Below are 22178 nucleotides of genomic sequence, written 5' to 3' on the forward strand. Positions count from 1 at the left end.
TTAAATACTGCCATGTATAAAGTTCCATGTTAGGTCTCGAGAAAACTATAGGAGTTTTACTTTGGTAGAAGAAATTCTTCATGATTGTATATACTTAGAAATGATACTAGAAATGTGTTGGGAATGACACTGAAAATTAATTATTAGGAGAGACTACTTTTAGCTGATGTGATTAGGGAACGCTTTGAGGAGAACACAGTAATTTTGAGGTGGATCTTGAAATAGGAATTGAATTTGTAAAAATGGGAGCAAGGAATGATACTTCTTTTGATTGAAATATAGTCTTTGAGGAATGTGGAGGTAAGAGGTAAGCTTGGAAGATGAGTTACCAGGTCATTTAGAAATAGAAATAGTCAAGCAGAAATGATTGGTTAGAACTGTGCTTCTGGCAACAATGTTTATAAGGGAATTGGAAGGAAGGCGAGAGTGAAGCCTGGAAATCAGTTGGAAAGTTATTGTAATAAATCAGAACAATAGGCTATTGATGTGGTAAACTAGAAGATGATTGATGGCCATTGAGAAAACAGTTGCCAGGTGTCCTGTAGACAACTAAAGTAGAATTAGAGATAAAGTAATTAGAGGTTAGAAATATTAATATCAGTATGGATATTAATGTTGGACCATAGCATTAGAAGAGTTAGCAATATGGAAACTGTTACTGTATGTGAGGAAGAGAATGGTTGTAAACATGATTCCAATATTGAGGATAGAAAGTGTCCTGGTGGTCTAGATAAGAATTAAGAACAGCCTAAGGTTACATGGTGTAGACATAAAAGGAGTTATGGAGAAAAGGCAAAATAGTGGTCTAGAAGCATCAGGGAAAACAAAGGGTATTCCTATTTTAAAAGTTTACCAGGATAAAATTTTCCTGTGGAAAAAAGGGACACATGTATATATAAACCTGGCAAAGATAAGATACTTTGCAGAGAAATATATTATTAATGAACACAACTATTGAGAGCTGTAAAATAGTACTAACTGCAAATACATTTATTTCTTTAAAAACTCACCTAATGAGTGAATAGGACTTTTTGTTTGTTTGTTGTTTTTGTCAAATTTAACTTTATTAAGAAACCAGTTTGGGGGCGCCTGGGTGGCTCAGTTGGTTAAGCGTCTGCCTTTGGCTCAGGTCATGATCCCAGAGTCCTGGGGTTGAGCCCCGTATCGGGGTCCCTATTCTGTGGGGAGCCTGCTTCTCCCTCTGCCTGCTGCTCTCCCTGCTTTTGCTCACTTACTTGCCCTCTCTCTCTCTCTCTCTCTCTGTCAAATAAATATATAAATAAATAAATCTTGTAAAGGAAAAAAGGAAACCGATTTGTCAAAAAAAAAAAAAAAAAAAAAAAACCAACCGAAACAAAAACCAACAACTTGGCCAGCCACAATGGTATGAAACTAGAAATCAATTACAAGAAAAAAATTGGAAAATTCACAAATATTTGGAGATTAAACAGCATGCTACTGAACAATCATTGAGTGAAAGAAGAAATCAAAAGAAAAAGCAAATCTTGAGACAAATGAAAATGGAAATACAGCATACCAAAACTCATAAGATGTAATAAAAGCACTCTTAGAAGGGAAGTTAATAGAAACAAGAAACATCTCAGCCTAACTTTATATCTCAAAGAACTAGAAAAAGAACAAATGAAGTCCAGAGTTAGTAGAAGAGAGGAAATAACAAAGATCAGAGTGGAAATAAATGAAGTAGAGACTAAAAAGACGCCAGAAAAGATGAGTGAAACTAAGAGTTGGTTCTTTGAAAAGATAAAATCAACAGACCTTTAGTTAGACTCACCAAGAAAAAAAGGGGTAAGACTCAAAATCAGAAGTGAATGGGGAGTTCTTATAACAGATACCACAAAAATACAAAGAATCATAATACTACTATGAACAATTATATGCCAAGAAATTGGACAACTTAGAAGAAATGGATAAATTCCTAATAAAAAACCCTCCAGCAAACGATCATGAGACCAGAGGGCTTTACTGGTGAACTCTACCAGAATAAAGAAGAAATTCTTCAAGAAGAAATAATAACAGCCCTTCTCAAAACTTTTCCAAAAAATAGGAGAGGAGGCAACCCTTCTAAACTCATTTTACAAGGTCAATATTACCCTGACACCTAAACCAGACAAAGGCACCACAAGAAAAGAAAATTATAGGCCAGTATTCCTGATTAACACAGATGCCAAAATCCTCAACAAAATATTAGCAAACGGAATTCGGCAATATAATAAGATGATCATATACCATGACCACGACCAAGTGGGATTTATTTCAGGGGATCCAAGAATGATTCAACAATGTGGTAACTGACCATGTTAACAAATCAATGTGGTACACAAATCAATGTGGTAACTGACCATGTTAACAAAATAAATAATAAAATTCTTATAGTCATCTCAGTAGATGCAGAAAGGGCATGTGGCAGAATTCAACATCAGTTTATGATTAAAAACTCTCAAGAAAGTGGGTATTAGAGGTAATGTATCTACCTCAACATAATAAAAGACATACACGACAAACCTGTAAGTAATGCACTTAAAGGAGAAAAGCCGAAAGCTTTTTCTCTAAGATCAGGAACAAGACAAGAGTGCTTATTCTTGCCATTTTCAACATAGTATTAGAAGTTCTAGCCAGCGCATTTAGGCTAGAAAAGGAAATAAGAAGCATCCAAATGAGAAAGGAAGAAGTAAAACTCACTATTTACAGATGACCAAGTATTATATATAGAAGACCCTGAAGACTCCACCAAAAAACTGTTAGAAGTAATAAATTCAGTGGAGTTGCAAGATAAAAAAATCAGTATACAAAATATATTGGTATTTCTGTATGCTAATAACAAACTATCAGAGGGGGAAGTTAAAACAATCTCATTTATTGCATCAAAAAGAATAAAATACCTTGGAATAAATTTAACAAGAAGATGAAACGTGTGCAACAAAAAACTATAAGACATTGATGAAGGAAATTGAAGAAGAAACAAATGGAAAAATATTTTGTGTTCATTGATTGGAAGAACTAATATTTTTAAAGTGTCCGTACTACTTAAAGTGATCTACAAATTCAACAGTTTCAATGCAATCCCTATCAGAATGTCAATGGCATTTTTCACAGAAATGGAACAAATAATTATAAAATTCAAAAGACCCTGAATAGCCAAAGCAAACTTAAGAAAGAGAGGAGCATCATGCTTTCTGATTTTATTTTTGTTTTTTATTTACTGTATTACAAAGCTGTAAGAATCAGAACAGTATGGTATTGGCATAACATTAGACATGCAGATCCATGGAACAGAAAAGAGCCCAGAAGTAAACCCATACATATGTATTCAATTGATTTACAACAAAGGAACTAAGAATATACAGTGGGGCCATATGCACCCCAATGTTAATTGTGGAAGGAGCCAAGATGCCCTTCAACAGATGACTGGATTAAGAAGATGTGGTCCATATATACAATGGAATATTACTCAGCCATCAGAAAGAACGATTACCCAACATTTGCAGCAACATGGACAGGACTGGAGGAGATTATGCTAAGTGAAATAAGTCAAGCAGAGAAAGACAATTATCATATGGTTTCACTAATTTATGGAACATAAGAAATAGCAGGAAGATCAGGAGGAGAAGGAAGGGAAGAATGAAGGGGGGGTGAACAGAAGGGGGAATGAACCATGAGAGACTATGGACTCTGCAAAACAAACTGAGGGCTTCAGAGGGGCGGGGGTGTGGGGGACTGGGATAGGTCGGTGATGGGTATTAAGGAGGGCACATTGCATGCAGCACTGGGTGTTATACGCAAATAATGAATCATGGAACACTACATCAAAAACTAAGGATATACTGTATTGTGACTAACATAACATAATAAAAAATTATTACAAAAAAATAAAATCAGAAGCTATATACATAAAAAAAGAATATACAATGGGGAAAGGACAGTCACTTCAATAAATGGTATTGGGAAACCTGGACAACCACATGCAAAGGAATGAAACTGGACCACTATCTTACAACATAAACAAAAATCAACTCAAGATGGATTAAAGACTTGGATGTAAGATCTGAAGCCATAAAACTAGAAGAAAACATAGGGAGTAAGCTCCTTGACATGGGTCTTGGTGATAATTTTTTAGATTTGTCACCAAAAGCAACTGCAACAAAAGCAAGAATAAACAGGACTACATTAAGCTATAAAGCTGCACAGCAAAGGAGACGATCAACAAAATGAAAAGGCAACCTAGAGAATAGAAAACATTCGCAAATCATATCTGATGAAGAGTTAATATCCAAAATGTGTGGAGAACTCATGCAACTCAATAGCAAAAAAGCAATTCAATTTAAAAAATTGGCAGAACTGAATAGACATATTTCCAAAGAAGACATAAAATGGCCAACAGGTACATGAAAAGGTGCTCAACATCAGTATTCGTCAGGGAAATATAAATCAAAACTACAGTGAGATATCAGCTCATACCTGTTAGAATGACTGTTATCAAAAAGATAAGAAATAACAAGTGTTGGTGTGGTGGTGGAGTATGGGAGCCCTTACATACTTTTGGTAGGAATGTAAATTGGTATAGCCACTATGGAAAACTGTGTGGAGGTTCCTTGACAATCCAGAATAGAATAGCTATATGATTTAGCAGTTCTGCTTCCTGAATAGTTATTCAAAGGAAATGAGAACACTAACTCTGAAACGTTTATGCTCTCCCATGTTCATTGCAGCATTATTTACAGTAGCCAAGACATGGAAGCGACCTAAGTGTCCATCAGTGGATGAGAGATAAAGTATGGTATATATTTATATACACATGATGTAATATTCTTCGGCCATAAAAAAGAAAGCAAGTTTGTCATTTATGACAACAGTGGGTGGACCTTGAGGCATTATGCTAAGTGAAATAAGAGAGAGACAAACACCATAATATCTCACTTTTGTATTTGGATTCTACAACCAAGCAAACCCCCCCCCCCAAAAAAAAAACCACCACCACCACCACCACAATGAAAACCAAAAACTGAACTCACAGATACAGAGAACAGATTGGTGGTTGCCAGAGGCCAGACGGTGGAGATTGGGGCAAATGTGTGAAGGGGGTCAAAAGTACAAACTTGAAGTTATAAAATAAATAAGTCATAGGGGTGTGATACACAGCACGATGACTAGTTAACGCCATGTTATATACTTGAAAGTTGCTAAAAGAGTAGATCTTAAAAATTTTCATCACAAGAAAAAAATTTGTAACTATATATGGTGATGGGTGTTAACTAGACTTATTTATGATCATTTTGTAATATATACAAATATCAAATCATTATGTTGTGCAGCTGTAACTAATGTTACATGTCAATTACCTGTCAATTAAAAGAACAATTTATAAAGCAGTAATGTGCAAGACAAAGATTTTTTGGTGTATGAATGGGTTTTTTGTTTCCTCTTTTGATTGTATCTCTTACATTCTTTTTTTGTTTATTTAGATACACAGAAGTAAAAACAAATGGAAATTTCATCTCAAGGATGGCATTATGAATCTTAATGGAAGAGATTATATATTTTCCAAAGCCATTGGAGATGCGGAATGGTGAAGAGTTGGTTCTTTTCTTTTATAAATAAAACAAAGAAACTTAAAAAAAATTTAAAGTGGACAGTTTGAAACTTGGGACATATACCAACCAAAACTTAACTTCTGCATGTCAGAAAAGTGCAGTAGACTCAAAGCTACTGGAACAAAGAGACCTTGACAACATAGACACTACTAACTGGCAAGCCATGGAACTGTAGCACCTGGGGTTGTTGGGGTGGGGGAGGTTGGGGTTTTGGAGAACCATAATTGTTGATTTTAAATACAGGTACCTGCCACCAGTAATTAGCATGTAAAGCTTTGTCTATATTCCTTCCTCCAACTTGGGTTCAATCAGAAGATACTTGTTGGAACGAACTGAAGAAAATTCCCTTTTGATAGATTGAACTGAAACTGCTTATTGTATGTGGTTATATTTGGTAAAAATTGCGTGTGAGCTTTTTACAAAAGGGTAGGAATTATGGTGTTGAATTTTAATTCACTTGTATAAGGAAACAATATAGAACTCATTATAGGTCTTAAATATTTTTACTAGCTATTCTCCCTCAGTAATATATACCTCTTCCTTCCCTGCTTTATGAAACATCTAAGAGTTAAAGGAAGTAATCAGTGATCACAGTTTGGAGACAGAATTTGACCCAAGAATGGTTATTTATTTTAATTAGGTTTTCATACTCATTAAATATAATTGAAAGACTTGGGCCTCATTGAGTTGAACAGAGTTAAAATGACAACTTTGGTTTCCTTACAGAAAAATATTTGTTTCTTTTAGTCCCATACCTTATAAAGAAACCCCAGAGTGGCTCCTCAGGAATACAGTTTTATTTCACAGAGGTACCATCTAGCTGAAATTATATACATAAGAATAGATAGAGATTTTTTTCCTGATGGGCTGAAGTAGATGCTTATATATGTTTAATCTTTAAGCTTAACAGACATTCAGATAGCATTCTGTGCATTGACTGAAGCATTGGGCAGGTAGTGAGGACCTGGATTTTTTTAAAACAGTTTAGTAATTATAAAAGTTTCTTGTGTTTACTAGTAAAGAATTTAAAAACTATTCTAATTGAACAAAAGTTTTTTAATTGCAACTTTGTAATTTGAGGGAGAAATTTTGGGGTTAGAGAGGGTTGGGCCGCTAAGTACATATTTACCTCTCTTTCATTTGGTGGCCCTTCCAGGCCATTGGTAATGTAGACATGGGCTCCAGTTTGCACATTGAGAAGAAAGCATAGAAATTTGACTTGTATATTAAGAATAATAGAAATTTAATATGTATATTAAGAATGCACAGCTCTGTATTCTGTAAGGGGCTCTAAAGAACAATATGGCAGTGCTGTGTTCTGTGTGAACTAGTTGCCTGGGAGAATTGTAGGAACACTTGTCTTCATCTGTGTTTTCTTATAACTGATTCTTTTTCATGGTCTATCTTGACAAAATTCACATGTGTTTAAGTTACTTGTATATATATTTTTTTAAGTCTTCCATTTTTGTCTTCCTTTTATTTGCCTTTGTGTGTGTTTCCAGAAATAACATAGAAACACTTCACATTGCAAAGAAAAACTGTGAGCTATTATATGTTCTTTTAACACAAATCTTTAAACTTCTTAAAAAGGCTAATCAATTTTTTTTCCTTTTTCTTTTTCTTTTCTTTTTCTTTTTTTCTTTCTTTGCCTACTTCCCACCCCACGTACCAGCTTGGTCCCTTTAACTTATGTTCTGAACTTTGGTGTAAATGATGGTTTCTAGCATGCTAGTAGTTAGGTTTATTTAGATACCATTAACTGGTAATACGGTTTTGATTTTTACTATATTAATTTAGTTTTTTGGAGGGGAGGTTTATTTGTTTACCCCACTACTCTCAAAGCACACACAGGTTTTTTTGTTTGTTTTTGTTAATAAGTCTGGGAGAAGAGAAGGGAGGGGGTGAAATCACAGAAGTCTTGTTGTTCAGTTGTCTTCAGTATAGTTGCTAGTAGGTTTATATTTACCCAATGAAGAAGTCAACGACCTGAACTACCTATAAAAGTTTAGCAGTGCTGCAATGTTGATTGAAACTCTTTGGCTATATCGTAGTTCTTCTGCTACTGAACCTTGGATTACTATATGATATACAGCTCATGTTTTGGGCCTTCTATGTAGACAAACATTTGTATTCATAGTAGAGTTGTATACTGGCCTGTTTTTATAACGTTATTTTCGAACATGAACAACCACTGCTTTCAGAGTGACTCACTAGGGTTATTTTGAAGCAGGAAATAACCATTTGTATTTGCACCTGTGTATTGCATATTAATTATGGTGTACTTGGCAAATGCTTTTCTTTTACCTGTGAAAATTCTGAAAGCCGGTCCAAACAACACTGCATACCAAATTGTGCTCTTATATATTACTGCATCGTGTTCCTTTTTAATCAAATAGAATGTTTTGGTTTTATTATAGTGGCTTGCTATAAGAATGCCACTTGCTTATCTTTTACTGTACTTGAATTCTTAATCATGCTTTTACATTGTATTTAACAAATCATTTCATTAGGTTCCATAAAATGTCATTCCTTTGAAAAGGCAAGGATTCCCACTTTCAGAATTTTAAAATGGAAATAACATGTTTATTCAAAGAGGGAAAATAGTTCAGACTTGGTATTATGGAAATAAGTAAAGGTTTCAGAAGAGGATTTGTTTAGATTTGCACAGATGGTGATGGCACCTTTTACTACAATAAAAAGATTAATGTTAACAGTGCTAAGGAAAATTGACACAAAATTACTAGGTAACGTGTGGAAATGTGTGCCTTTCAGTATATGTACTCTTTTTTGGTGGTCGTTTGGATAATCAGACCATTTGAATTGCCTGAGAGCACATTTAATTTCTGTGGAGAGCCACATGTGGCTAAAACAACTTTAGTGTGCAATTAGTTTCTGGAGTAAAATGTCTGTTATATGAGGGGGATCTTTATATTGGGCTTTTATATTTTTTTAAATGTTCACATTTCTTTCTGTTAATTAAATGCCATCATATCACATTTATATTGTTGCCTCTCTTAAAATCAAAGCCACCTTGATGTTATTCTTTGGAATACATCAGGATCTGAGCGGTGTGTATAGTGATTAAAATGTGTTCTTGAAGAGCATATTCTAGTAGATTTTGGTTTTAGCAAGAACATAAAAATATAATAGCTTTTGTATAAAGATTTTCTTTTGCTATATTGAAAATCAAAGATTTGGTTTTCTTTTTTCTGGCTTTTATGGAGGAATAAAAAAGGGTTGTCTCCCTCTAAGAGTAATTTTTGGTTACTTTACAGCAATAATGTCACCCATCTTTTCAAAAGGTAAATATGCCTTGTACAGGAAAATAGACATAATTTCCTCTTGGGAGTTCCCTTTATAACTTAGCATTTTCTTCCACTTGAGAAAATTCCTATATTTTCAGATTATTTCATCTTGAACTTTTTTGAACTTTTGTGCAATGGAATATTTTATTGATCCATCTTTGTACATTTTCATTTTATTTCATGTCTGTTTCCCATCTATCTGTCTGAGTCAGCTATTTCAGATTTTGAATTCATTGGTTAAAACATAGTTGCTTTAAATAGTTCCTCATGAGTTTATATTAAATAGTTTTGCATTTTAATCTATTATGCTATGGAAATTATTCTGAAGTTTATAATTCCCTTTTTAAGCCTGCCTTAGCCTATCTTTTGTCATTTTTTATGATTTAAGGAAGAACACACCGAACTTAATATTTGTGTTTATTTTGAGGAACAAGAGAAAGGTTTTTTTCCCTTAAGGGAAGAACTGCATTGAATTAGTAACTACTATTTTAGTCAAGGTTCCTTAAATCGGTCCAGTATGTGTCAGGGCTACAATTTTGGGGGAGGGGCTAATCCTTTTGCTGTTCTGAGCTACTATTGTCAACTGCTGTTGTACATACTGTTATGTGTAAGGGCGTAAATATATTTATTATGTTTGTAAAATTCATTCTGTACAATTGCAGATCAAGGTTGCTCTTCTGTGATATACAGGATATTATGTTTTAAAGACCATCTTGGAATACAATTAGAGAACTTAGTATTTTGATGTACTAAGACCTATTTTAAGTTTAATATTCTACCTTTGCAAAAACTTTAATTAAAGATGTTATTTAAAAAAGAGTAATGTTGCTTGCTTTGCTTACTAGTGTATAAGATTGTTATATAGATAACTGAATAAAACTATACAGTTTAGAAAGGAGAATGCTTTACATTGTTAATAAGTTCCATTTATCAAAAGAAAAGGGTACATTAAATTCTATACCTTCAAAATAAGTAGGGTGGGATGTCAATCTGAAATATTAAACTGTGTTACAAGTTCTTAGTAGCTTTTAAGAATAGTTGTATTTTCTAGACACACAGGAATTTAAATTGGGCTAAATTCACCCCAACAAAATGTAACTAAAAATTGATATAATTAACATATTGTAATAAATGAGTAATTCTCCAAAGAATAGATTACTTAGGATAAAATAATTTGAGGGCATATTTGTTTTTTAATTACTCTGTTTAGCTAAATCTTTTCCTTAGTTCAGAGTTTGTAAATAATCACATAATAGGAGAACTGGATTATTGAGGTTTGTATTACATATTATATATTTTGTGTTATTTTAGAAGGTATTAAATAGGTATTTTAATTTTATAGTTATTTAAAATGAATCATTAAGAAGGTGGCTTTTTTGTAATTTTTTTATCCTGTTACTACTTTATCTAGGAAACAAGCAAATTTTAACCATTAAAACAATCATAATAAAGACATTTATTGCCAGCAAATCTTGTATTTTTGCACTTTAATTTAAGCTATGTTGATAATTTTACCACTTTGGCCTCAGTTACTTCATCTGTAAAATGATGACTGTGGTTTTGAGGATTGAGGTATAATGTATGTAAAGCTCTTAGAATTGTGCTTGGTAGCAGCAAGCACACAGATGTCACATATACATTTCATAATTATTTACATAATTTAAAATGATTAGTGGAGCTGCAAAAAGTTTTTTTTTAATGGTGAAAAATAGCAAAATAGAATGCGATCTGATGAAGTTGAGGCAGTGAAAGATTTGGTTACGCTAAACAAATGAAGCCAGGGAGGTTGGGTTAGTGAAGCAGTGATTGTAGCAGAACGTGGCTGAGGGAAGAAAAGTGGACAGGTATAGGAGAGGGTAAAATGAAACATGGTTAGAAGGCTAATTTAAGCTTTTCTTTTTTTCCCCCTAAAGGAAACATATTCTGAATTATAGGTCTAAAATAGGTTGAATTTTCCCAAAACTAAAATTCATAGAATTGCAGCATTTTAAAAAATTACACAATTCTCCTAAATGTCAGTGGCTTCTTCCCAATTCATTTAATGGAGAAAAACATTGATACTAAAATACTGTTACAGAAAGATTTTGAAGCTCTGATTACCTCACCCTGAGTCTGACCTGAATCCCTCTCCTAATGATTGTTGGCAGTCCTACTTCTGGAGGTAAATGGCCTTTGTGTCAGCCCTCCTACTCCTCAGCCAAGGAAGAGGCAGATATAAGTAGTTTATTACTTTTGTTTGTTTTGAAATACAGTTTCCTTAGTCTGAGAAGAAATTGAGCACAGAGCATATATTAATTCTCATTCAACTCACTCTATAGTGCTCTCTCATGGGCCAGGAATTGTGACTAATACCATTGGAGGACCCAGAGATGAGTAAGACAATTGCCACTTTTTCAAAGCAGTGAGGTTGAATTGTGTGGGTTCTAATTCTAGTGTAGATCGGATTAATAATGGTGTGAACTTGGGTGTGTTACCAAACCTAACCACCTGGGGGTTGTGAAGGTGAGATAACGCATACATTGCATTTAACACAGTCCTTGGCACATGCTAACTACTCAATAGGGGTGTATATACCCATACATTTTAGTAAGGAATAATGGTCCCAGAGAAGATCTTAGTTGGCCTACATTACTTATGTGTGTTTTCCTTATCTTCCTACCTTTATAGAAACAGGTGGACAGCCTGTGATGATGCTTCTGCAATTGAACTGAGGGATTCAGAAGACAGTATTAGTGATTTCTGTCAATAGAAATATACAATTCTAGAAACTTAATTGTAGCTGTGATCTTCACATTGAAAATGCATTTTGCTTTCTTGAATCAACATTCTGAGTCTTACCTTCAAACTTCACCTTTCCGAAGGTTATGGAATTGAAATACCAGTTACCTCCTGAACACTTCTGGAATAGTCCTTTTCCTCAAACATAATGTTACAGAAATAATTCATTCCCATTTCTATTTCCCTATCCAGACCTCATTTATCAGTAACTACTGTTTCCCCACTCACTGGGATTTGAAGCTTAGTGTCATCTGAACCTGTTTCTTCCCAAGTCTTACCCAATTTTAGTAAATAGCTCTATTGTCTACCAGGTGCTCAAAACCCAGGAGTCATCCCAGAAGCCCTTTTTTCTCCTCACTTTACCACATCCAGTCTATCAGCAAGTTTTGCTGGGTCTACTGTCAATATATATGTTGACACCTTCTATTTTCACTGGTACCTAGTCTAAGTCACCCGTAAATCAGACTGCCCTCAACCATCTGACAAAGCTTCTTCTTGTACTTGATCTTTCATATGAAGGGAGAAACACAGTGGGTCAGTGTCCCTCAACTGGATCTCAAATGTGTCCATCGGAGGAGGGCCTTACCGTGGCCTGTCATTCTCTTGCTGACCTTGACTTCAGTAGCTGTGTCTCACTAAAGCCCATTACCTCATGTCGGTGTGGAATTCAAAGTTCTGACGCACAAGTGATAACCACATAGAGACCCATCTGATGACACAAGCATACAAAATTTAAGTTCTAAAGTCATTTATACCTGATTTTGACCTTTGCCTGCAACACTCTCCCTTTATTTTTTTTTTTAAGATTTTATTTATTTATATGCACAGAGAGAGAGAGCACAAGCAGGGGGAGGGACAGAGGGAGAATCGGACTCCCCACTGAGCAGGGAGCCTGACACGGAGCCTGATCCCAGGACCCCCCAGACCATGACCTGAGCTGAAGGCAGACGCTTAACCATCTGAGCCACCCAAACGCCCCAACACTCTCCCTTTCGATCTTTATGGTCTCAGAGTCGAGAACATTCCTACTGCTTCTACCATGCTTTATCTTACATTGAAACCTGATAATTATTTGTCTTTCCTTGTTCCAAGTGTGTTCTAACTCACTTTAAGACAAACAATTGATATTTTTCATATATAATGGACTCATACATTAATTTCCATCAGAGGAAGTGGACACATGGAACAAAGAGATCAGTTCTTCAAAGAAGAAAGGCAAATGTCAATTGACCTTTTTCATAATTGAAAGAATAGGAAATAAGACAATAAGAAACCATTTTTCCACCTATCAAATGACTAGAAGAGAGAATAACCTGTCATGGTCACGGTCTGGGTAAATGGGCTTTATGATAGATTGCTTGTGGAAGTGTAGATCGATACAAACGTTCTGGTGGACAGAGGGAACAAGAAACACACAAATGCTTTGAGTCAGGAAAGGGAGATGGTGTGTGAAGAAGTTTACCCAAAGAGGCTTGATTGTAGTGAGCATGGGAGAGGACAGATACTTGGGGGAGGAAATAAAAAGACTCATATTTGATATATTTTTAAGTGTGTGGTGCCCATTAAGACATCCAGGTTGAGGTATCACTATGGCAAGTTGGATATAAGTAGATGAGCTCGGCAGGGATGTCTGAGCCAAATAGTATCCGTGGGAATTATTATCAGATGGAGAGCATTTAAAGCCACAGAAATGATTCACCTAAACCAGAACACAGATAATAGAGAAAGGAAGAGGGTCCAAGACCAACCTGAGAGGCACTCCCAAGGCAGAATTTGGGAAGAGGAGTAGTTAACAAGACTGACTACATCATTTGCGGGACCTAATGCAAAATGACAATGTGGGGCCCATTTTTCAAACCTTACTAAGAATTTCAAGACTGTGACAGCAGAGCATTAAACCAAGAGCGGGGGCGCCTGGGTGGCACAGCGGTTAAGCGTCTGCCTTCAGCTCAGGGCGTGATCCCGGCGTTATGGGATCGAGCCCCACATCAGGCTCCTCTGCTGTGAGCTTGCTTCTTCCTCTCCCACTCCCCCTGCTTGTGTTCCCTCTCTCGCTGGCTGTCTCTATCTCTGTCAAATAAATAAATAAAATCTTAAAAAAAAAAAAAAAAAAAAACAAGAGCGGGGCCTTGTGTCACACATCCTTGAAGCTGTCCTGAGAATCAGTAGGGTGAATGAGGAGGGAAGGCCCAGTAAAGTAGGAAGAAAGGGGAGAAGCTCTCCATAAGGACAGTATTTTAGCGGGGATTGGGTGGTAGACGCTTCAGTATCCTCTACTTCTCTGGCCATGGTTATTGATTCAGGGTTGGAGTGGGACCTAAGAAGGCATTCTGTGAACTTCAGGACTCTTGCTTGAAATGCTCAGACAAAATGTCTCTTTCTCTTGGCAGATTTGAATGAGGAAGCACGAAGCTCCAGTTGCAGGAGCAGCTATCCCATGCCCTTGAGGAGAACCAAGCTTAATAAACACATGACATAGGGAGGCAGAACAGAAGATGGAAAGAAACAGGGTCCTTAATTACACAGCTAAGTGGGTAATTTATTCTATTTCTAGTTATCAGAGATTCTGAATTTATATTTTCTGTTTACCATTCTTTTTCTTTATTTCTGTCCACCCCCCACCCCCAGCCCTTGCCTTCCTGTAGCTATACAATTTTCTGCATTTTCCCCTGTTGATTTCCTGGCTTGGTTTAAGCCTAGGTTATGAGACTGTGTCTTTACTCTCTTGCTTCCCTAGAGTTGCAGGGGCCTGTAAGCATAGCCCTAGACACATAGTGGAAAATTCTGCAGGGTGGCTTTGGAACCAGACTGAAGTCGAGTGCCAGCTCTACCTACAGTCTCTGAGACTCGATTCTTCATCTGAAAAATGGACACAGTGATGGTTATCTTGCATCCTTGTTGTAAAGTACATTGTGTATAAAGTGTAGGGCACATATTGGACTCTGAAAATATTTTGTTAGCAAAAAGGGCTTTAGGGTTCTTCTGGTTTAAGCTTCCTAGTCTAGAGTCGAGACTTTAAAACCCCCAAAAGGGATGCAAATTGACCAATGTTGTCAATTGAGTCTGTGGTCCTATGTGATAACTTGTCAGCCCTCCTGTTGGTTTTTAAGAACAAATGCAAAATGATTTATAAAAATATCCCATTAAAAAAATATATATATATATCCCATTTAATTCAAAATCGAGTAGTTACCCTCCTAGACCTTTCTGTTTTCTCCAGGGCCTATCAGTGAGAAGCTATGAAAGCTTTGTTGTCTTTTCAAAATAAAAGTAAATTGTATTTTGCCACAGGGCAAGGTATGGGGGGCTAGGGGGATACCTGGGGATCACCAGAATGTCTATGTCTGCTTAGCTTTGTACGTCCTTGTGTGAAATACGCCTAGCTGTAATTAGGGAAATGGCACAGCTGGCTGCTTTGTTGTTTTAAACCTCACGGAACTCCGTGGAAGGGAGTAATTTCCATTCCTTAATAATCATCTGTTTACGAGAGTTCTAAAATGTGAAAAAGCTCAACACCTGAACACTTTACACATCCCATAAGTTGAGGGAAATTTGAGTGGTCATTGGGATCATTTTTATTTTTTTAGGGATAGCTGCTTGGAGGCTATGAAGCCGATCAGAATTTAGGCAATTATTAAAAGCTCCAGAAAAGAATCTTCTAGGGCTTCTTAGGGGTGAATTTTGGGTCACCGGACTATAAATTCCATCAGGGCTGTGACTGTCTTTCAATTTCATAACTGTATTTCTAGGACTGGACTCTGTGCCAGGCACACAGGAGTACACGTGTGATGAACGACTGAGTGATAAATAAAAGTGACGTGCTGGTTAATGGGAAGGAAGTCAGAGATCCATCTCCTTCATTTTGAAAAGAGCCCACTGACTTTCCTGCCCAGCTGCCAACACGTCCCCACTAAGGACACCACAGGGTAGGGTGGCAATGCCCTGGGCAGGGCAAGCAGGGCCAGGAAAACCAAGAATTCCATCCAGGTTCATTTTGATAGATGATGAGAATAAAGGCTCCTTATGGTTGTTTAATTTGAGCAGGATGCATGAGAGAGATTTGTTGAGGCTTCACAAAACACTCTGCCTCTTTTGCTTCATGCCAAGCAGGATGGAGGGCAGGGCTATACTTCCTGTTATGGAAGTGGGATGGGGCAGGTGGTCCCTTACCTGCCTCTGCATTCAGAAACGGGCCAAAATCTCAAGGTGCCCAATCCGATGCTTGCACTCAAGACTGTGACCCGTTTTTTTTAATTTGGTTTTTTTAAATTGTGGTGAAGGACAGAAACATAAAAACTTACCATTTCAATCATTTTGAAGTGTGCGGTATTAAGTACATTTATAAGGAGCTACCCTCACCATCATGCATCTTTGGAACTCTTTTCATCTTGTAAAACTGAATCTCTATACCCATTATACAGTAACTCCCCATTCCTCCTTTTCCCCAGCCCTTGACAACCACCGTTCTACTTCTGTATGATTTTAACTAAGTATGGTACCTCTGTGGAATCAGACAGTGTTTGTCTTGTTGTGATTGGCTTATACCACTTCGCACGATGTCCTCGGGTTTAACCATGCTGTGTGTAGCATGTGTCAGAATTTCTTTCCTTTTTAAGGCTTAATAATATTATATTGTATGTATACACAACAAGTGCTTATCTATTTATCTGTGGTTGGACCCTTAGGTTGCTTCCACATTTTAGTGATTGTGAATAATGCTGCTATGAACATAGGTGTACAAATATCTCTTTGAGACCCTGCTTTCAATATTTACGGTATATACCAGAAGTGGCGTTGCTGGATTGTATAGTAACTCTATGTTTAATTTTTTGAGGAACTGCCATACTGTTTTCCAACCGCTGTACCATTTTATATTCCTATCAACCGTGCACAAGGGTTCCCATTTCTCTACATCCTCATCAGTACTTGTTCTCTGTTTTTGTTTGTTTCTTTCTTTGTAGCCATCCTAGTGGGTATGAGGTTGTATCTCATTGTGGTTTTGATTTGCAGTTCTTTGATGTTTAGTGATGTTGAGCATTTTTTCATGTGCTTATTGACCATCTGTGTGTCTTCTTTGGAGAAATGTCTACTCAAGTCCTTTGTCCATTTCTGAATTGGATTTTGTTGTTGTTGTTGCTGTTGTTGTTGAGTTTTAGGGGTTCTCTAAGTATTCTGGATGTAATTCCGTATCAGATAGATGATTTGCAACTATTTTCTCCCATTCTGTAGTTTGCCTTTTTGTTTTGTTGATACTGTCTTTTGATTTACAAAATTTTGTAATTTTCATGAAGTCCTGTTTGCCAGTTTTTTCCTTTTGTTGCCTGTGCCTTTGGTATCACATCAAAGAACTCCTTGCCAAATCCAATGTCATGAAGCTTTTGCCCTGAGTTATCTTCTGCTTTTTTTTTTTAAAATATAGTTTTAAGTCTCGCCTTTAGGTATGTGATTCACTTTGAGTTAATTTTTGTATATGGTGTTAAGTAAAGATCCAATTTCATTCTTTTACATATACATATCAAGTTTTCTTAGCACCATTTGTTGAATAGACTGTCTTTTTCCCATTGAATAACCTTAGAACTCTTCTCAAAAATAATCTGAGCATGTTTGTAAGGGTTTATTTCTGGAATCTCTATTCCAGGGTTTGTATTTTGTATTTATACCAGTGCCACGCTATTTTAATTACTGCTGCTTTGTAGTAAGTTTTAAAATTGGAGGACTTTGACCCTTGAGGGCATGAAATGAAGGAATAGGAGCAGTCAGCAGTCCTACATATGTTCAGGTCCAGTGTGTGACAGTGACTGGGGCAAGGGTGCCAGTGTCAGCCTTCTAAGCAAATTTTTGCAGGGGCATGGCTGTGGTTTTGCTTCCCCTTGCTTGATTCTTCCCTGAGGCTGGTTTTCCAGGCTTCTTGTTAATTTGGCAGACTACTCTACCCTTCAAATCAATTCCTTTTTCCACTTCAGTTAACTAGAGTCTGTTTCTCTTATTTGCAACCACGAGCCCTGATGGTATAGCTCGATTGATCGGGGAATGAGCCCCCTTAAGCATTCCTTTGGAATGAGAAGCTTTATCATGCCAAAGCAGTATATGTTGCATGGCTCAATGCAAGCTTCATGCTCAGTTACACATCTCTCCAGTATTCACACACTTCCACGTTTATCTTTTGGTAAACTGTGGAAATAACAAAGCATGTCCTAAGAATCTTAAGAGTTTCCATAGTCATCAATATTTCCCTAAACCTATTCTAGCCCAAGTCTGCCTGCACTGGATCCCTTGCTCCCAAAGTTTCTCTCTTTTCTTGGTGCGGACACAAATCAAGATACCAGGCCCTACCCTGAGATGGCATTTAGTTTATATGTCCTACATTTTAAGGAATATGTGTATGATCAGTACGTAATGTTATTTTTGTATTCTTATGATCTTCTTTTTGACATGTTTCATGTATTCTGGAGCTTTCCCATAGAATTCTACTTCCACAATCAAGGACCCTTGTATGAGGAGTTCTTGTTCTCAAATAAGGAGGGCATTATATTTGGAAGGAGAAGGTCACTGAAAGATTTTATATATCTTCCTTCTACAGATGGTTGACTGAGCTTTAGGGAGGTGAAGTAATTTGCCTCAGATCACCTGGCAAAACAATAGTGAGGCTGGAGCTGGTGGGTCGACTGAAGTCAAAATCATACTTAGGACTAGATAGATCTCTCCAACCCTCAGTTTGTAGGAACAAATTGTATCCACTTCAGCTAAACCTGCTGAGAAGAGGCTGTGGCTCTTGCTGCAGCCTGGTCTCCTGTTTCTGTTCAGAGGATGCACTTCTCTTCTGGGAGTGCTCCTGCAGTCTTTACTGTCCATACTTACCATTCTGAAAAGACAGGGAACAAATCCAAGGGCCCCGGGGCCATGGTGGCGAAGTCACTCTGGACAGTGCTTCTGTGCTGAGCTGGGGGATCAGCAAAGTGACGAGTTACAACTTTTCCCCTCTACAGCTAGGGTCAGGTTAAACGAGTTAAAGGAAAAGAGTGTGTTTCTAGAAAAAAGAATCAATATTTTGGTTTGCCTGAGGGAGCGTTGTCTCCCTTCAACTTACACCGCTTCTCTTCTGGAAGTTTATCCCCAAGAGAGCTCCCTAACGCAATTAAAGTGGGCACTGGCTTCCGAGGGTCTCATAGCAGGGTGCAGCAGGAATGTCGAAACACAGAGGCCAATGGCCTGGTCATCAAAAAAACTCCACTTTCATTTTTTAATTTAGGTAGGTGAGCATGGTAGCCCTCGGTGCCTGAAGCTTCACATGCCCCTCAGCATATTTTGCAGCAGGGCATGCCCAAGGTGGGCAGCAGTCTGTCCCCAGAGCACGTAAGAAGGGAGCGAACCATTGGCACAGAGTTTCCACACGATAACGAAGCCGATTAAATTCTGTATTTTGTGATAATCCATTTCGCAGCAATCCTCAGCAGTGTTAATGACGATCGCTCTGTATATAAGGAATAGTTTTTTGGTGTAAGTTTTTGGTATTTTTGGCCTAAATACCACAGTTAGCGTTGTTTTAATAATAATGTATTTGTTAGCTTCCTCTGTATTATGTATTTAAAAAAATATTTTTACATTTTCTACATTTCACTTAAATGAAGTAAGACAATCACAAAAATTACAAATACTGTATGATTCCACCAATCTGAGGTATCTAATGGTGTGAGGTACATAGAAACAGAAATTAGAAAGTGGTTGTTACAGGCCAGAGGGAGGGGGGACTGGGGAGTTGTTTGGGGAGGGAGTTTCATTTTTGCAAGATGAAAGCGTTCTGGAGATGGGTTGCACAACAGTATGAATATATTTAACACTACTAAGCTATATACTTAAAGATGGTTAAGATGCTACATTTTTTAATGGGTTTTTACCACAGTAACAAAAAAAAGGCCGATGGATCTTTTAATAAACATTGTATTCAGTATAGAAATTAACTGGACAACTCTTGATTGTACAGACCCCAACAGACCCCAACACTCGGGGCACAGCCATGTTCCTTTGTTTCGAGAGTAAATTCCTGCGGGTTTGGAATTGTTCGCATTTAGGGCTCAACTCACCATCCAACTCTTGTGCTATTATATTTATCGGTGGGTAGACAGTAGATTAGAAGGAAACAGTTGGAGCACAACAATTGTAAGAACAGAAACAGAATTTAGTTATTTAATTATGTCCTTCAATGTGACCACTGGGAGTTTTTATGTGTTTAAATATAAAACAGTGAAACAGTGCAAACTATGAAATGCAATCATGTTGTTTGGTAAATGCAAATTTTAGTCCATCAACAAATATATTTGTTTCATTTCATGACTATTACCGAAAATAATTGTGTCCTATGAAGGAAGGGGAGGTGTTAAAAAATGAGATGTCCTAGTGTCAGATATGCTAGAAACTGGGCATCCAGATCAAACCCGATTCTTTAATGATTGAAAACAAATGCTTGTAGCAACTACAGAAATAGTGGCGTGGTGGAGAGAGCCTGGGCTTCAGAGTTAGATGGATTTGAATTCAAATTCAGATGCCACCTTTCCTCAGCAGACCTTGGGCAAGGCTTTTAAACCCTTTGTCTGCTTAAGGGGGCTGAATTACCTCCCTTGTAAGGATGTTTTGCCGTGAATAAAGGAGAAAGTGACCGCAAAGCCGCTAGCATAGGTATCGGACAGATGAAGCATGCCGTGGGCTGGTGTATTAGTCTCCCTGGGCTGCCAACATGATTTTCTGCCATCCAGGTGGCTTAAAATAACAGAAGTTTGTTCTCACAGTTCTAGAGGTCAGAAGATCGAAGTCAAAGGGTCAGCAGGGCTGTGTCCCCTCTGAAAGCTCCAGAAGGGAAGTCCTTCCTTTCCTCCTCAGCTTCTGATGGCCCAGGTATTTCTTGACTTACAGCTTCATAACTCCTATCTCTACCTCACTCTTTTTTTTTTTATTAATTACTTTATTTTAGAGAGAGAGAGTGCACATACATAAGCAGGGGTAGGGGCAGAGTGAGAGGGAGAGAGGGAAAGAATTCTCAAGCAGACTTCCCACTGAGCACAGAGCCCAATTGCAGGACCCTGAGGTCATGACCTGAGCCAAAATCAAGAGCCAGCCCTTTAATAGGCTGAGCCACCCAGGCGCCCCTGTGCCTCAGTCTTATGAAGACATCCATCACTGAATTTAGGGCCCAATTGGGTAATCCAGGGTCATCTCATCTCGAGATCCTTAATTTAAATTACATCTGCAAAGATCTTTTTTCCAAATAAGGTCACATTTACAAGTTCCAGGACATGGCCCTATCTTTTGGGGGCCGCCAGTCAATCTGCTACAGCTAGCCACTAGTATGACTATTAAACATTGTACATACCTTGGGATCTGTGCAGAGCATATCCAAGAAAGAGTACAGGCCTCTCCTCCCTACTCACATGCCAGGGCAAATGTGGTTCTTCATCTTCTCTTTTTACTTTGTGGTTCAGAGAATTTGGTAGACCTTAGAAGCGCCTTCATTTCAGTGTTTTCTTGCCCCTAGATCTGGGCAGCTTATAGAAAGTTCATGAATAGGAAGGTGAGGAGGCCTTTGTTTCTGATGCACTCTTGTTTGTAGCACTGTACTTAGGGGACCAGATCCCTGCCAGGTTATAAATATATTCAAGAAAAGGGAGAATTGGATTGAGAAGTCAAGTGGCCCAGTCAAATGCTAAGCTTAGCAAGATCAGGGCCTCGTTTCTATTGTCTGATTTTTGCTGCTTTTTGCTTTGGGTTTTCTGATGAGGTTTAAAGCACCCAGTGTGAATTGCTCAGGCTCTGGTTTTGGCAGGAAAGGTGTTTTGCAACCAGGCGGGCATAATCATCCCAACTGGTGTCATTGCTTTTGTTCTTTCACAGAATAGAATAAATAAGCCAGCCACACTCTGCGCTTAGATGTAAGATTTGGTTTGCCTCTCATCTGAGCTCTGGCCAGTGGGAAAGGGGTTGGGGTTGGGGGAAAATGGAGAGAGGAAAAGAACCATTGCCAGTGCTATCGATGGGCAGATCTGGGGCAAAGGATGCTCTTCAGAGCGGGTCTGGGGTGGGAGAAAAAAGTCACACTCCATTGACCATAAACCTTGCTCCTTGTTGCTTACTGAGTAGTGAGAGGAAGGGAAAATTGGGGCAACCTCTCAAGCAGCTTGCAGCTTCTCTGAATTGTGGGAGTAGACTTGTGACTGCCTTTCTCAAGCTCAGGTTTTAAACAGCACTCAAGGATGGCAGGGCCATATGCCATGGCTATTGCTTGGGGCTTCTGTGCTTGACTGTTTCATTTGGAAAAGAGGAGTAGAGGGGCATGGGAGTTACCTGTGTACGCACCAACTCATAGGCAGGACTCTTTCAGTTGCGTGGTACAAAAATCCAACTCATGCTGGCTTAAGCAAAAATAGAAATTTAATGACTTGGGATATCAGGCTTTAAGCAAGACTGGAAACAGAGGCTCAACTAATGTTATTAAGGC

General features: G+C 37.7%; 1 protein-coding gene across 1 annotated transcript in view; it reads left to right on the forward strand.

The window, feature by feature from the left end:
• GTF2A1 (general transcription factor IIA subunit 1) overlaps positions 1-9733 on the forward strand; it is a 44239-nt gene extending 34506 nt beyond the window's left edge. Inside the window, exon 9 of the mRNA XM_040641589.1 lies at positions 5481-9733. Coding sequence (XP_040497523.1) covers positions 5481-5588 — 108 coding nt within the window. The 3' untranslated portion in view covers positions 5589-9733. The remainder of the gene's footprint in view (positions 1-5480) is intronic.
• Positions 9734-22178: the final 12445 nt, after the last annotated feature.

Source organism: Ursus maritimus, unplaced genomic scaffold (assembly GCF_017311325.1).
Source record: "Ursus maritimus isolate PB19 unplaced genomic scaffold, ASM1731132v1 scaffold_25, whole genome shotgun sequence".
Lineage (NCBI taxonomy): Eukaryota > Metazoa > Chordata > Mammalia > Carnivora > Ursidae > Ursus > Ursus maritimus.